This window comes from Neofelis nebulosa, chromosome 1, assembly GCF_028018385.1.
Source record: "Neofelis nebulosa isolate mNeoNeb1 chromosome 1, mNeoNeb1.pri, whole genome shotgun sequence".
Taxonomy (NCBI): Eukaryota; Metazoa; Chordata; class Mammalia; order Carnivora; family Felidae; genus Neofelis; species Neofelis nebulosa.
Window position 1 is genome coordinate 146,638,067 of NC_080782.1, and position 16,226 is coordinate 146,654,292.

At 41.5% G+C, this 16,226-nt stretch overlaps 1 protein-coding gene across 1 annotated transcript in view; it reads left to right on the plus strand.

Annotated features, from left to right (window-relative positions):
- The first annotated feature begins 2,843 nt into the window (after positions 1-2,843).
- PGGT1B (protein geranylgeranyltransferase type I subunit beta) overlaps positions 2,844-16,226 on the plus strand; it is a 62,479-nt gene continuing 49,096 nt past the window's right edge. Inside the window, exons 1-2 of the mRNA XM_058738715.1 lie at positions 2,844-3,006; positions 11,681-11,799. Coding sequence (XP_058594698.1) covers positions 2,867-3,006; positions 11,681-11,799 — 259 coding nt within the window. The 5' untranslated portion in view covers positions 2,844-2,866. The remainder of the gene's footprint in view (positions 3,007-11,680; positions 11,800-16,226) is intronic.

Sequence of the window (16,226 nt, forward strand, 5' to 3'; positions counted from 1 at the left end):
TTTAGAAATAAAATATAGAAGTGGACAACGGATTTTAAAAACTGAATGGAACTACTACAAGATACCCAAAAGGAAGGTTTCTTATGTATGGTTTTTGAACATGTTGCTTTTTGTTGCACACGAAGGCAGCTCTCCATTTCCTGCATCTAAGGGAAGCATACCAGGTCCTGTGATTCTTATGGCTTTTTGTCTGTTTTTTGGTTTGTTTCTTAATAAAAATATGGGATTTTCTTTGACAAAACCAGTCCTTCTGAGTCTAAAATAAGTGAGGGATTTATTATATGGTTCCTTTATATAAAGGATGTAGAATAAACATAATATCTCAGTTACAGGCTCATAGAAGGGCAAAATAAGCATTTCTTATACTGGTTTAAAAAAGATAGGAATAAGAAATTTAGAAAAAACCCTAAAGGGAAAATATTAATAAAGCACCCATAATTCTACCGCTCCAGGGTAACTTTTTCCAAAAATATACCTGCATATCTTAAAGTAGCTACAAAGAGGGGCACCTGGGTGGTTCAGTCAGTTAAGTGTCCGACTCTTGATTTGGGCTCAGGTCGTGATCTCATGCTTTCTGAGGTTGAGCCCCGCATCAGGGTCTGCGCTGGCAGCATGGAGCCTGCTTGGGATTCTCTCTCTCCCTCTCTCTCTGCCTTTCTGCTGTGTGCACTCTTTCTCTCTCTCTCAAAATAAATCCTAAAATAAAATAACTATGTAGAGTACATTTTATTTACTATACTAAATTACTTAACATTATGTTACACATACTTTTCTGTTTCTATATATTTCCAACATTATTTAATGGCTGAACAATGTTCCATTATATAGATGTTGTATCATTCCTATACTTTGAAAACTTGAGCTAATTATACTTCTTACCTAATCATGTAGAGTGGCATTTTACATGGAGGTTAGATTCTGTCATGCATGCGTCAGCAACTTGTGTGGTCAAAATCACCCCTCAAAAGCCCTTTCCGTACCTAGTAGGCATATGATATTATTCTCAAGTGAGTCCGCCCTCTCTGAATTGGATGAGATTGCTGGTTCTTGAGCTGAGAATCAAATGAAATATTTGGGTTCCCATTAAGGGCCCAGTTGAGTAGGATCATCTTTCAGAGCATTTATAGACTGCATTGTTCTTTCTAGTTAAATGTGTGTGATATGACTCCATTTTGAACATCTTCAGACATGTTTGTAAGTGTGAGAAAAAGATCTCAACTGTAATCACCAAATGAAAACTCCTCTTTGCTGGGCATACCTGGAAACCAAGCAACGTGGCCTATTTGTAAGGAGGCACCCAGAACAGCCCTCTGCCCATACCCAGCCCTTTGTTAATGCAGTTTTTCAGTGAATAAGTAATTACTAGGGCCTAAAATTAGGTGCTTTGGGTTATTGAATAAGTAGAAGACAATTCCTGCCCACGCAGTACTTATTTTAAGTAGTAGATTTTCTAAGAAAGTGAACAATCAAAATTATATTCAAACTTCTCTTGCTTAGTTGACTATGAAGAACCTGGGTTCAGGCCTGTCCTTTGGGTGGATTTTTTTCCCCCAAAGACTGCCTCATGAACTTTTTTTTTAAATTTTTTAAAAATATTTATTTTTGGGACAGAGAGACAGAGCATGAACGGGGGAGGGTCAGAGAGAAGGAGACACAGAATCTGAAGCAGGCTCCAGGCTCCGAGCTGTCAGCACAGAGCCTGAGACGCGGCTGGAACTCGCTGGAACTCACAGACCGCGAGACGCGGGTCTAGAACTCACAGACCATGAGATTCATGACCTGAGCCGAAGTTCCGACTGAGCCACCCAGGCGCCCCTTGCCTCATGAACTTTTAAAGGGAATAATATATGATAGAAGCAAATTAAGATCCTCTTTTTTAAAAAAAATAGCATCTTATTTCATTTTGTAACATACGGGTAGTTGAACATTTTGTGCTATGGCAAATGGACGCCACATTGCTACTAGATGACACACTGACTCAAGCATGAAGAGTAAAATCTTTTTAAGACTTGCAAAAGAGAGGCACCTGGATGGCTCAGTCCGTTAAGCCTCAGACTTTGGTTCAAGTCATGATCTCACCGTTTGTGAGTTTGAGCCCTGCTTGGGGGCTCAGTGCTGACAGCTCAGAGCCTGGAGCCTGCTTCAGATTCTGTGTCTCCCTCTCTCTCTGCTCCTCCCTTCCTTGTGCTCTCCCTTTCTTTCTCAAAAATAAACTTAAAAAAAAAAAAAAAAGACTTGAAGCACACACTTAGGAATATGTATCTTCTGTGTATATTGCATTTGTGTGTGTGTATATATATATATGTATTTTTTAAGTGATTCATGGTATTCTAGAGAGACTAGGAACGTCTCTGAACCTTTGAAGCGTCTATAATTATTTAAAACACATTTATCTCACAGATGGATTTGAAGGTTTAGTTTCCCTACCCATTCAGCTTAAAACTGTGACCTTCCAAAAAGGTGTGTTGGCAAATTTATTCTGATCCATCCGTTTTCATATATACCACCCTTTAGGGCCGTGATTTTCTCAAAGCAAACTAGGAGCTTTGGATCTTGCACTTCCTCCCAATTATCGAGGATACAAGTTCTGGAAGGATTTGTGGGCTGAATTTTACAAGGCTTAAGAGGGGTCCCCAATCCTGTAGGGCTCGGAAGAGAAAAGGTTGAGTCTAGAGAGAAACCTGAGGGATTAAAGTGCTGCGAAAGACCATCAACAGCGAGGAAGTTCAACCACAGACCGGGTCAGCTCCCCGCCCCCCGGCGCTCGCCCCATCCCCACGCTCCAGCCGCAAGTCGCCCCTCGGGGTTCCTCCACGGCGCTCGCCAACTGCTTCCGGGTCGCAGCGGACGTCGCTTCCGCAGCAGCATGGCGGCCACGGAGGACGAGCGTCCGGCGGGGAGCGGTGAGGGAGAGCGGCTGGATTTCCTGCGAGACCGGCACGTGCGGTTCTTCCAGCGCTGCCTCCAGGTCTTGCCTGAGCGTTATTCTTCGCTCGAGACCAGCAGGTGATTGGTGGCCGTGGTCATCGGGGTGGGGACGGAGCCCGGCCGCAGCGGAAAGGCGCCGCGGAGCCTGCGCCGCCGCCCACCAGGCACTGCCCGGTGCCTCTCCTCTCGGGCGGGTCTGCCGTGGCTCTCCTCCCCCGAGCTACGGCGGGGGGACTGGGGGAGCCGTAAGGCCAGGCCTTGTGGGATCTCCATTTTCCGCCTTTTTTCACTTCCCAACCATTTTTCCGGTCAACTCTGAGCTTCCTTTTTTACTTCCTCTCGTAGGCTCTGAATCGCTTGGCCTCATTACTTCCGAGTGTAAAAGGGAAAAGACAAACCATTTTGTCTCCGTATTTTAGATAGCCTGTCCTGTGCTCCCCTTTCCTGCAAAACGTTATTAACTCTGCACTGAACATCTGTATGATGTTTGAGGTGTAGGAGCGGCGCAAAGCCTGTAAAGGTTTGAGGAGAAATGAACTTTCCAGGAATTGTAAATAGAAAGATAGGAGAAGGTTGGCGGAAGAGGTGCAGTGTTCCGTAAAGCAGGCTGTGAAAAGTGTATCTGCTGTAGCCTTGTGAGTTGGAGTTGGCTGAGGAGTGTGATTTGGCTGCGGCTAAGAAGCTGTGAATTAGTCATTCAGAGTAAAAGTCTGGGGACGAGGAGAAGGAGGCGGTTTTGCTCTGCACTGCTGGGTTTTGAAGCGAGCCTCCAAAGCTGACTGGGACGGCTAAGACGAGAGCAGATTGGTTCTGCTCTCATCTCTCCATATGTTCTGAATTCTGATTCCCTGGTGTATTTTGAACTCTGCATGACTGGGTCAGTTTTGGAAGGTTTACAGATTCCTTCTGCCTACGTGGTCTACAAATTTATTATGATAGGTACTGGAGTACAGCTGAACAAGACATACAGTTTCGTATAAGAGGCACTAAGTAAATATTTGTTGAGTTGTGTGAGATGAGCCCTGAAGGACAAACACATTCTTGCCAAAGAAAGAGTGAAGCGTTACATATATTCTTTTATCCATACATAGGTGTTGATTGGCTAGCAGAGCACATCCCTAGACCTAAATTAAGGTTTTCAAAACTGACTCCATTGACTGAATGATATGGGATGAAACAAATGATATTAATAAATCACATTTTAGGGGGATTAATTTTACGTGAAATTGGGGGTCGCCTGCCCGGCTCAGTCCGTTAAGTGTCCGACTTCGGTTCAGGTCATAATCTCACGATTCATGGGTTCAAACACCACGTTGGGCTCTATGCTGACAGTCGAGAGCCTCGAGCCTGCTTCTGATTCTGTGTCTCCTCTCTCTGCCCCTCCCCCAATACCGCTCTGTCTCTCAAAAAGAAACATTAAAAAAGTAAAAAATTTATGTGAATTTGAAGCATTTGGATAAAAAACCTCTATTGTGATTGTTAAAGTTGTAGCTATCATTTTAGGTCTGTGGTTGCATTTTCTAAATGCCAGTGTTTGATTGCTCTATTTAAAATTCCAGCATGGACAAAACCATATATATATATATATATATATACTAGTGCATGTTGGTAAACTGTGTAATGGTGCTCATAGAATAAGTAAAACTGCAAAAACTGAACTGATTTAACAACTTTAATACAATCTTAGAATCTACATCAGGCATCATATATTAGATAATCATGTATAACGTCCTGGTGCATTAGTTAATATGTCTAATGTTTATCATTTGAGTAGAGTATCATTTCTTGTTTTGTTACAGCACACTTAGTAGCCACATTGAAGATCATCTGTACGTAGAAGTTTTTGTATTGATTTTTTAACAGTTTTTCAGTTTTTCTCTTTGCTGATTCACACTCCTGGTTTAGCATTAAGTTCTTCTGTGGTAGGTGTGTGTGATTCATGATTGACTTGAAGATGCTTGTGAAGGGTCTCTGACCTCTTAAGCAAAGGTGACTGGTCACAAAATTTCTACTGATACCAGAGTTTTCAGGTAAAACAATGTGTTGGCTAGGTCACAATTCTTACTCAGTATTGCTATTGTACAAACAATTATTGAGTGCCTGCTGTGTGTCTGGGTACAGACATACAGTCCGAAACCAGTGCTTGTGGTTGTCCTGTGTTCCTTCTTACTGATAGGTATGAAACGGGACTCTTTGGAAGGCTCCGAACAGGCTAGACATTTAGACACTTATTTTCTGACCCACCATTTTGGCAAAATTCCTTCATTTCCCTGTTTCTTTTAGTCTTAGAAATAGGACTACATTTTAATTTTTCTAATAGCTGTGCCTTTATGAAAATAAAATATTTGTAGTTTTACCTGTGGCTTTTTCTCATACGAATTTCTGAAAGGTGGTAGTTATTAGTTAACTCAGCTGAATATTTAACCTTGGATTGTGAGCTTTGTGCATTAACAGGTTTCTTTTTTGTAAGTGGTTTAGAAAGTTGTTTGGGAGTTGCTGTTGCCAATTGTATTTGGGTAACGGAAGTTAGGGTAGGGTAGGTTTGTTTTGTTTTTTTTTTTAATCAAAGGACTAAATACTGACCATTTTTTGTGTATGTTGTTTTTATGGACCCAGCTGCTCTCCAGGAAGGGTTTAGTCATTTGGTTTTTATTTTAGAAGACACCACAATCAACCTAGTCTTTCTGTTCACGGGTCCTTCCATATTCCCCTACGTAGCCTGTGATGTAGCTGACTACCATGTAGCAACCACTCTGCCCTCTCCTTCCCTCCCTTATCTGAAATAAATCACAGTCCAGCAGTGTATCTCTCAGTGTGATGACCGTGGCAGGAGGCTCTGCATTAGTGACATCATAAAATGCTCATAGGGGCGCCTGGGTGGCTCAGTCGGTTAAGCGTCCCACTTCAGCTCAGGTCATGATCTCACAGTCTGTGGGTTTGAGCCCCGCATCGGGCTCTGTGCTGACAGCTCAGAGCCTGGAGCCTGCTTCCGATTCTGTGTCTCCCTCTCTCTCTGCCCCTCCCCTGCTCATGCTCTGTCTCTCTCTCTCGCAAAAATAAAAACATTATAAAAAAAATTTTTTTTTAAATAAAAATTAAAAAATAAAATAAAATGCTTATAAAAATACACATACCTGGGCCCCTCCCCAGTTCTGCATGGAACTCTGTGTGGGCCCGAGAGTGTGCATTACGACAAGCATCCCAGGGGGTACTCCTACACGCTAAAGTTGGAGACTGTTCACTTGATAGGAGAAACAGATCTACAAACGGATTCTTGTAACAGTGCCTCCCAACCCTTTTGTGCATATAGATCACCTGGGGATCTTGTTAAAATGCAGATTCTGATTGCGGAGGTGTGGGAGGGGTCTAAGTTACTGTGTTCTGACAAGATCCCAGATGATGCTGATCTTGCTGATCGCCTCACCGCGCTTGAGTTTGGTTGCCAGTGATTGTGGTATTTGCAGGGTGTTACGGAAGCCCCTTAACCCAACCTGAAGAGACACACATCTCAGAGATGGCTTCTTGGAAGAAGTAACCCTGGAGCTAAATAAATATTCAGTTTGGGGGAAGTCTGGGATCGGTTATAGGCAAGGGGACAATAAAGGCGGATAAGTGAGTGTTGAGGAGAGAAACTTCAATCATTTGTCTAATAGTATAAGGCAGGTGTGGTAGGAATTTAGCCTGGGGGGTAGACAGGGGCCAGATCACAGAGGGCTCTGTGTGCCAGGTCAGGAAAGCTGAATTTGATGTCACATAAGTGATGTGAAGTCGAAAGCAGTGCATCTTCCTGATTAGATATGCGTTTTAGAGTGGTCGTTGAATTTGAAATTGGTTGTTGTAGTCAGTGGGACAAGATCAGAGCCAGAAAGACCAGTTAGCTGTCGCAGTAGTCTGGAGGCCAGATGCTGGGGCAGTGGAAGGAGGGATAGAAAGGAGGGGTGGAGGAAAAAGGAGTTCCAGGATTCTGGGACTGGAACTGCCATCTGGTCTCGGGACCATGAGGCCAAAGGAGCAGGTTTAGAGAGAGGAAGAAGATGATTTCTGTGACAGCACTTTTCCTATAGGTACTGAGTTGTTTCCCCTCATAATTTAACCTGCTTCAGGTTAGGAGGCTTGTTTTATTTGTTTTTGTCATGAAATCCAGCATGTAGTAGATGTTTAGTAAACATTTCTTCTTGAAAAATTATTTTGCATGTAAAATAATTCCAGAGATGAGCGGTTATACTTAAAAATATTTACCAGTCGGGCCAGCTATTTAAGAATATTACAGATCAAGAGTAAGGCTTAAAATTGTGGCATTTCTGTAGTGTTGCAGTAGGTCATTCCAGAGTATTGATTGGGACCTCTGTGTGCTGTGTATTTAACTTTATGATTAATTTTCACGTGTTCTCTAAGGCTGTCATTTCCACCGTTAGCAATTTTATCAAGCAACTGTGTTCCTATTTCTAAATATAGCTGCTTGTTTATAATTTTAGAACTCTTTGCAGTATGATTTAGTTATAGCCCCACCTGAGATCTAGGCAGGAATGCAGTCACTTGTTAAAGACACTTGGAGATGCCAGGAAAGAGACTGTATTAGAAAGGGGGCAGAGTAGGTGATCCAAAGTTTAGGAATCTAGTCAATACCCATAAATCAGTGTTTCCAGTATATTCCCAAATGGTCACATAATCTGCTCCAGCCTAACAGTACACTCCTCATTCTCATTTAGTGCCACAAGAAAATCGTATTACTGTGGTTGTTTTTTTTTCCCCCCACACTCAGATTGTTTTTATTTATTTTTTCCTGTTTAATCCATGGGGCGTTTTTTGGGCTGTTTTTTTAAGACCTGAAAATTTTGTTGTTAAGCCTGAAAAATTTGGCATCTTTTGGAGATCTCATTCAGTTGATGCCTCCCATCTGTGAATCGATCCCCTGGTGCAGCAGCTTGATTTAGAGGGGACAAATGTTACTTCTTCATCCATGCAAGATACCCTTTGCACGAGTATTGTTCAGAGGGAACAAAGGGCAGGAACGTGCAGCTGGCCTACTTTGCTTTTTCAGCATATAGTTTCAGAGTTCAATTCTAGGGAAAGAAGAAAGAACACAAATGTTCTCCCAAGTAACAACGTTCTAATACCTACACTGGCCTGATTTTAGGCACACGTCTTGGCATGATTCCCCCCCGCCCCAGCCTCGTGCCCAAGGTAGGTTGCCCAACAGTCCATACATACCCCAAGTAGGACTCACTGGGGCACCTTAAGACCCCCCCTTAGTTCTCTCAGAGGCCCACATCCCCGAATCGTTTTTTATTATGGCTGCTTATTTAATTCTCTCCATCTCACAGTTGTAGGACTGCTTGAGAACTCAGGTGTGGTCAGAAAGGAGTATCTTCCTAGCCTGTCTCAGAGGGAGGCCAGACATTGCTCCCAGTGGACTTCTTGGTTCTGCCAGCCGCTGCTGGGTGCCTCTCTTTATCAACATAAGCTTTTCACTGTGGCTGTGTTAATCCTATAAACCTTAGTCTCAACTGCTGGGAGTTGAAAATACTGGACTCTCTGAAGCTTAATAAAGTATGCAAGATTTTAAAGTAGTTTACCAGCAGCTGACTAATTTTCGGTGTTTGCATCCATCTTCAGAAGCAAGTAAAATGAAAAGCAGATCAGATAACACAGGAACAGTGTGACTTTGGAGCAGGGTTACTTAACCTCAGCACTGTTGACATTTTGTTGAATGGCACTCTCCTGCGCGTGGTAGAAGGGATGTTTTGCGGCATTCCTGGCGTTTACCAGCTAGATGCCAGTGGTACCCTCCTCCCATGAGAACCCAAAATATCTTTACAGTGTCCCCTGGGGGCATTATTGCCCCAGTGGGGATTACTGCTCTAGAGCTGGGCTGGGATCACTCACCTGGGAAGTTCCCCACACCTGTGCCCCTGGCCCCCAAATTCCAGATACCCAGACCCCACTTTCCACCCGGAATTTCAGTTTCATTGTCGTGGAATAAGGCCTAGACCTCTCGGTGTTATATCAGTGTTTTAGTTTTTTGTTTTGTTTTTAAGTTTATTTATCTTGAGGGAGATAGCGTGAGTAGGGGAGGAGCAGATAGAGAATATCCTAAGCAGGCTCCACACTGCCAGTGCAGAGCCCTATGCAGGGTCAAACCCACAAAGCCATGGATCATGACCTGAGCTGAAACCTAGAGCCAGACGCTTAACTGAGCCACCCAGGTGCCCCTAGTTTTGTTTTTTAAGCTGATTTGAATGTGCAGGCAGGTTTGAGAGACACCCCTGAGGAGAATACCACCGTGTGACTCAGTGTTCCTAAATAGTTTAATTGGTTATCTAGCAGTGAAATCTGAAGCAAATTACTTGACTTCTTTGGACTTCATGATCTTGAGCTAAAAAATTTAAGAGAGTACTTAACTTAGAAAAGAATACCAGTTTATTTTTATAGACTTTTAGTTGTTTTCTTCTTTCTTTTATTTTTTTTAAGCAACCTTCATGCCTAGTGTGGAGCCCATCTTGGGACTTGAACTCATGACCCTGAGATCAAGACCTGAGTCGAGATCAAGAGTTGGACGCTTAACCGATTGAGCCACGCAGGCGCCCCTAGATGTTTTCTTATTACATACTTTTCATTAATAGGAATATTTTTGATTTATCCAGCCTTAGTAGGCTGTGTTATCAACAACCTCATGTTGTCCCCCATTTCCACCTCTGTCCTCCTTTTTTTTTTCTATAATACCTTAATAAACTAGATTATTAGATAATTTCATTGTATCTAACTGATCATTTACACCAACACTGAAAACCCCTGGGAGAGTGCTCCAGGTTGGTTAGATGAAATATTACAGGTCTTGCATTTGTTAGTTAATTCAATAAGTGAGTACATATCCTGCACAAGGCAGACCTTATCTCATGAGACATAATTATCATGAACAGTGATTCTCAAACTTGGCTGCTGTTAGCTTGAGGTCTTTCCCATATCTAAAGTATCATTTTGTTTTGGGAAAGGGCAGGGTTCTCTGTGGGGAGGAAGGTTGCCAACCAGGGACCTGGAGATAAGGCCTATAGTGTAACAGTGTGATTAGATTCTGAGGTCACTAACTCATGTCAAATCAGGGAAAATACCAGTAATGATAGCCTCCTTGGGTGAGTGCTTGCGTGTGGGCAGGTAGTGAATACCTGTGTGAGGTGTGATGAGGATTTATAGATAAGCAGACTTAGAAAAGGCAGAAAAGATCCTGCCCAGATTATGAATGGCTGTAAATCAGCCAACATATGATTTGAACCTAGCTCATTTGACAGCAGAATCTGAACTCTGAACTGTAGCCTCCCACATAAAGGGGTTCCACCGCCCTTAATTTAATCCTGATCTTGCTCAGATAAATCACCTGCGTAATTCTGGTGGCTCTCAGTGGTTTGTTAGAATTAAATTGAGATACAGCATATGAGAAATTTTCTAGCTCCCTGTCTAATAGACAGTAATAGTCTCTCAATAATGTAACTTTCCCAAAATCTTTGTTCTTAAGTATAACAATATCTTATCAGTTTTAGGTTTTGCCCTTAAGCTTTGGTTGGAATTACTCTTTGGTGTGTTTCCTCCTGTTATCTAATGTATGCTAGCCTTTTTCAACCAGGGGTCAGAGAGAGAATTACATGGTTAAAAAAAAATTTAAAGAGTGACTGTTTTCTCATTTTTCCTTAAGTTGGTAATATTTTTCTAGATGCATGAGAAAGAAGTTAATTTATTATACACAATGAGGGCATTAGGGCTTATTTCTCTTTTGGAATCTTTTTTGAAAAGGTTGCAGAATGTGTCAAGTGGCTTTGCTGTAAGATTTTGGACCAGATGATTTAAAGTATTAATTGTTTAGTATTAGTCATAGGAACTGTTAGAATATAGAAATGTGATAACCATGTTCAGGGGTGCCTGGCTGGCTCAGTCAATATAGAGCATGCAACTCTTGATCCCAGGGCTGTGAGTTCAAGCCCCATGTGGGGTGTAGAGATTACTTAAATTAAAAAAAAAAAAGATAACCATGTTCAGAAAACAGTATAGGATGTATCTCAGCCTGAAAAGAATTATATATAACAAACTCTTTATGTAAAAATCACTTAAGTACTAGTTTTAAATGAAAACACAGAGTTGACATTTCTCATTTAGTATGCAATCTTGGAAGGGAATGTGTTGCCTTACAGTTTTTCATTCCATTGAAGAATCCTCTCTGGGAAAATGAAGTTGAAATGCACATGTATTTTTTAAAGTGTTCCTTATTTCCCAAAATTCAGTTTAAGTTTTGTCCAGTTACATTATTTGAACAAATATGAATACAGATGGGTTTATTCTAACCTTCCTTAAGAATTAAGCACCCACTATAAGTGTAGCTGTTCTTGGCAAGTAAGTGGAAATTGGTATTCTCTATGTTTTCCAGCCTTTTGGACTTACTTGTACTAATTGGGTGCAGGGAATTCCTTTTTTAACCTACATTAGCCTTCAGGTTGCTGATGAGTTTCAAATGTGTATGACTGGTTTTTTGTTTTTTTTTTTTTTTACCCCCAAACGCTCCTTTTTACAAATGAAACAAAGATTTGATTGGTATTATTAAATTATAAGAATAAATATGACTTTTTGGCTTTTGCGAAATGAGAGTACTGTTTGAATTAATTTTAGAATTAGAAAGACTTTATTTTTCTGAACAAGAAAAACTTCAGTGTTTAGACAGTTATGATGGAATTTTACGTTTGTTTCTTTGTTTTTTTTTTTCTTTTAGGTTGACAATTGCATTTTTTGCTCTCTCCGGGCTGGATATGTTGGACTCCTTAGATGTGGTGAACAAAGATGATATAATAGAGTGGATTTACTCCCTGCAGGTCCTTCCCACAGAAGACAGTGAGTGAGTTTTTAGCATTTTATTTTTAGTATGACTAGCTAGTTGTACTCGGCATAACGTGTGTTGGACTAGCAAATCGCAGTATTTATTCGTAAACTCTTACCACGTTTTGTTCAGCCATGTTTTGGCTTGCAATGCTGCCCTCCTATTCTGTTCCAGCACAGAACTTGAGAGGTCTAGTCATGGGGGCGCCTGGGGGCGCCTGGCTGGCAGTAGGTGGATCGTGGGACTCTGGATCCTTGGGGTCATAAGTTTGAGCCCCACGGTGGGGGTAGAGATTACTTAAAAAAATGAAATAAAAAGTAGCCTGATCATTAATCTCTTGAGAGAACAGTTGGTGGTTGTCTAGGATTAGAGATTGGCAGTTATAGCCGCATATTGTGTTCTGCGCCTCCACGTTGATGACTGCCTGTGGATGCTTTGTATGTGGTGTTTATGTTTGGTTAGTTTGGTAGCGTTTGCTCTATTTTTCATTCCCAGCCATTTCTTTTTTTCTTGTCAGTGAACTCTCTTCCGTCACAAAGTTTCATTTCAGTCTCCCTGTGGTTTTCCCTCTTAACTTTTCATGTTTCATGAGCCTTTCCTTAACGGTTTCTTAGACCTCTTACTAGCACTCCAGTCCTTTTTATGATGCTTCTTAAGCTTGATCAATTCTGACCAGTTACATTAATTTTCAAAATTTATATATTACCCGATCAACTAAATGCACACAAGTTTTATATACCCTATTGTTCACTCTGTTCATACCTAACATTGATATAAGTTATAAATGTTAGAGATTCGAACCTTGAAAAGAGAAGCAGATAAACTCCCAGGAAATGACACAGTTGTTTTTTTTTTAGCATGGTCATCACTCAGTTGGCTCTTAAGAGTCAACATTTATAAATTAACCATGTGTTTCATTGGTTGGAGTAAATGTGTACGAAGGTCCCAACCTAGATAAACTCTAAGGAAATAATAAACTGAAAGTTTGTTTAGAAAGAGGTTTGCTCTGTTAGCAGATGCTCTTAGGCATAGTTTATGTCTTTCTACTTTATTCTTGAATTTTGTAGTGCTTGTGTTTATATAATTTCTAAAATCTGTGCCTGTTTACAGATTGTTGTTTAAAAATGATTAAGCATTTTTTTTTTTTCCCAACGTTTTTATTTATTTTTGGGGCAGAGAGAGACAGAGCATGAACGGGGGAGGGGCAGAGAGAGAGGGAGACACAGAATCGGAAACAGGCTCCAGGCTCCGAGCCATCGGCCCAGAGCCTGATGCGGGGCTCGAACTCACGGACCGCGAGATCGTGACCTGGCTGAAGTCGGACGCTTAACCGACTGCGCCACCCAGGCGCCCCTGATTAAGCATTTTGAACTAGGTTTGTCTTACGGAAATACCCGATCACTTTTCACCACCTGCATGAAGCAGCATATATGCTATACTGGTCAGTGGTTACACATTCAAGCATGTTGGTGAGTTGAGTAGGATTTATTGAATGTCCTGCTGAGCCTGTGGACAGAGGCTGTGATAAATTACAGGATGTGCTGCTCACCCTCTAGGAGCTTGGGGACTGACGTGAGGTCACGGTGCTAGACACCTGAAAAATTGAAGTAATTTGTTTTGGTTTTTTTACTAGTTTGAGTCTGGGATTTTTTAAAAAAACCTTTAAAGTTAAGTATTAGGGACGTCTGGGTGGCTCAGTTCAGCATCTGACTCGATTTCGGCTTGGGTCATGATCTGGTTTGTGGGGTTGAGCTCCATTTCAGACTCCACACTGACAGCACAGAGCCCTCTTGGGATTCTCTCTCACCTCTCTCTCTCTCTGTCTCACCCCTGCTCATGTTCAGTCTCTCTCAAAATAAATAAACTTAAAAAAATTGTTTTAATAAAAATAAATATTAGATGTAGTATTATTATAGATTCTGATGTTTTATTGTTTACTGAAAATACCTGTCCTGATTAAATTTTATGCTGTAGTTTCTTAAGGGGATATATCTCACATAGTGCACATGTGAAATTGTACAGAGTGAGTCACAGAAAAGCTGTTCTGTACATTTTTGCTGAACATTTTATATTATTTTTAGAAAACATTTACTGATATTCATTTTCCTGAAATAAAATAGCCATTGCTTCTATACTATAGAAAAGTATGGATCTTAAGATTTCAGTGAGAGAACTCTTTTGTACAGGTTTTAGTCACCAGAACATTTATTCACCTTGTCTTCTACTTTCTGTCTTGTCTTCATATTTCCCCCCACTCTTGAGCACTCTTTGCTGGCTCCGTGATTGTCTTCTCTTAAAATGCGTCTACTTTCTTCTACCATTTTATTGTAAGTTTTTTTACAACAGCCTAATACCCATTAATACCCATATTCTTTTCTTTTTTTAATGCAGTTTAGAGAATGGTTAAAATAACTGGTTAATTCTTCTCCCAGTGGAAGAATTTTTTTTTTTTTTAATGTTTGTTTATTTTGAGAAAGAGTGTGAGCCAAGGAGGGGTAGAGAAGGGAGGCAGACACAGAATCCGAAGCAGGCTCGGCACAGAGCCCGACATGGGGCTTGAATTCACAAACTTCAAGATCATGAACTCAGCCAAAGTCAGACACTTAACTGACTGAGCCACCCAGGTGCCCCACTTTTACACTCTTAAATGTGGACTTTACATGTATCATTTTGTTATCCCTTAGGTATGTGACTAAGCAAGTCAGTGAACTCTTTTTTTGTGTGCAGTTAGTTTAATTAAAACCTGTATTTTTTCTAAAGTCTGCTCTGTTGTGAGGGATTTGCTATTATCTGAACTCTCATATCATTCGTAATAATTGCATTTGCTGCAGATTCACTAGAATGGCTAACATGGAAGAGGCAGCGAATAGCAGTTGTCGGGAAAATGCAGCACACCTGGAGCTCCCACACAGTGCTGGAGGGGTTGTGCCCATCTTTTGGAAACTGTTGGGTGGTACTTAATAGCGCTGCACATCTGTGTGGTCCCTGACACGGGGCTTGCGTTCCCTAGTACACAGCCCACAGAAGTGAAAACGTGTTCACCACAGGATGCACACGAGAATGTTCATAGCAGTGTTTCACAAGAGTCCAGATGTAGGCACCACAGAAACTACCCATCACTGGTATAATCGATAAGTGGTGTATTAAAATATTCACACAATGGAATGCCGTATGGTAACGGAAAAGAACAGTCTCTAACTATATGCAAAACTTATGATGAATGTCACAGGTTTTTTTGGGGGAAAAAAAAGTACCTAGTGTCTTATTCTCTTTACACAAAGTACAAAATTAGACAAAACCAGTCTGACCTTTTGGGGAGTGAAGGAAGGAAATGCGAAGGGAAGGTAGGAGCGAAGTAGGAGGGGCTTCTAGGGTGCCATCACGGACTTATGAGTGCTGGTTATGTGGATGACTTTACTTGGCACAGTTGATTGAGTTGTTTGATTATGATAGTGCACTTTTCTTATGTTTATTTTAGTTTGGTAAAGGTTTAAAAAATTTTTTTTGAATCCTGATTGGTACTCACCATCTGAGACCCATCAGAATTATTTCCCTTCGTATTGTCAACTACACGGATTTCATTGGTTTGCTAATTTTTTTTTTTTCATTTGTAGTTGCTTAACCACTGCTTAAAATGTTTTTGCTTGTGTCCAAATTGTAAACTTCTGGAGGGCAGAGAATGTGTCTGTCTTACATTTCTTCTCTTTCAGTGCCTAAGGCATTGTTGTGCGTCAGGAGTTGTTGGACTATTAATTAAATCACCCATACCTCCTCCAGCTTTACTGTTCCTCTTTCTATTTTCACGTTGGGTCTACAGCATTGTGATATTGTGATTTATGAGACGTGTATGTTTTGTCTTCATCCACAGCCCCTCTCTCACCGCTTCCAAAACCCTTAGCATTTCTTAAGCCTTTGGAGGGGGATAAAGTTGTCTTTTGTTATGTTAATGAGGTTCTGGAAAGCACCTAAGGATGGGGGCTGCTGGCCTCTAAGCAGTGATTAGAGGGTTGGCACTTTCAGTCCCACCCCCTGACCTCCAGGGAGGTTGAAGCAATTGCCAGGTTCAATTTAATAGTTCTTGTCCAAAAAACATAGCCTACATAAAAACTCAAAAGGACGGGGTTCAGAGAGCTTCCTGGTTGTTGAACACGTGGAGATGCTGGGAGGGTGGCGCTCCTGGAGAGGGCAGAGGGCAGGGAAACTCTGCGGCCCATCCCCGTACCTTGCCCTCTGCACCTCTTCCATTTGGCTGTTTGTGAGTTACATCCTTTTACTGTTAATAACGTGTTTCGTTTGAGTTCTGTGAGCTGGCACAATAATTGTACCTAAGGAGAGGGGCTCGTGGGAACCTCCAGTGCATAGCCAGTGGGTCAGAAGCACAGCTAACTGGGCTGACGATGTCCGAAGTTGGGGGTGGGTTCGGGGCGGTTTGCAGTCCAGT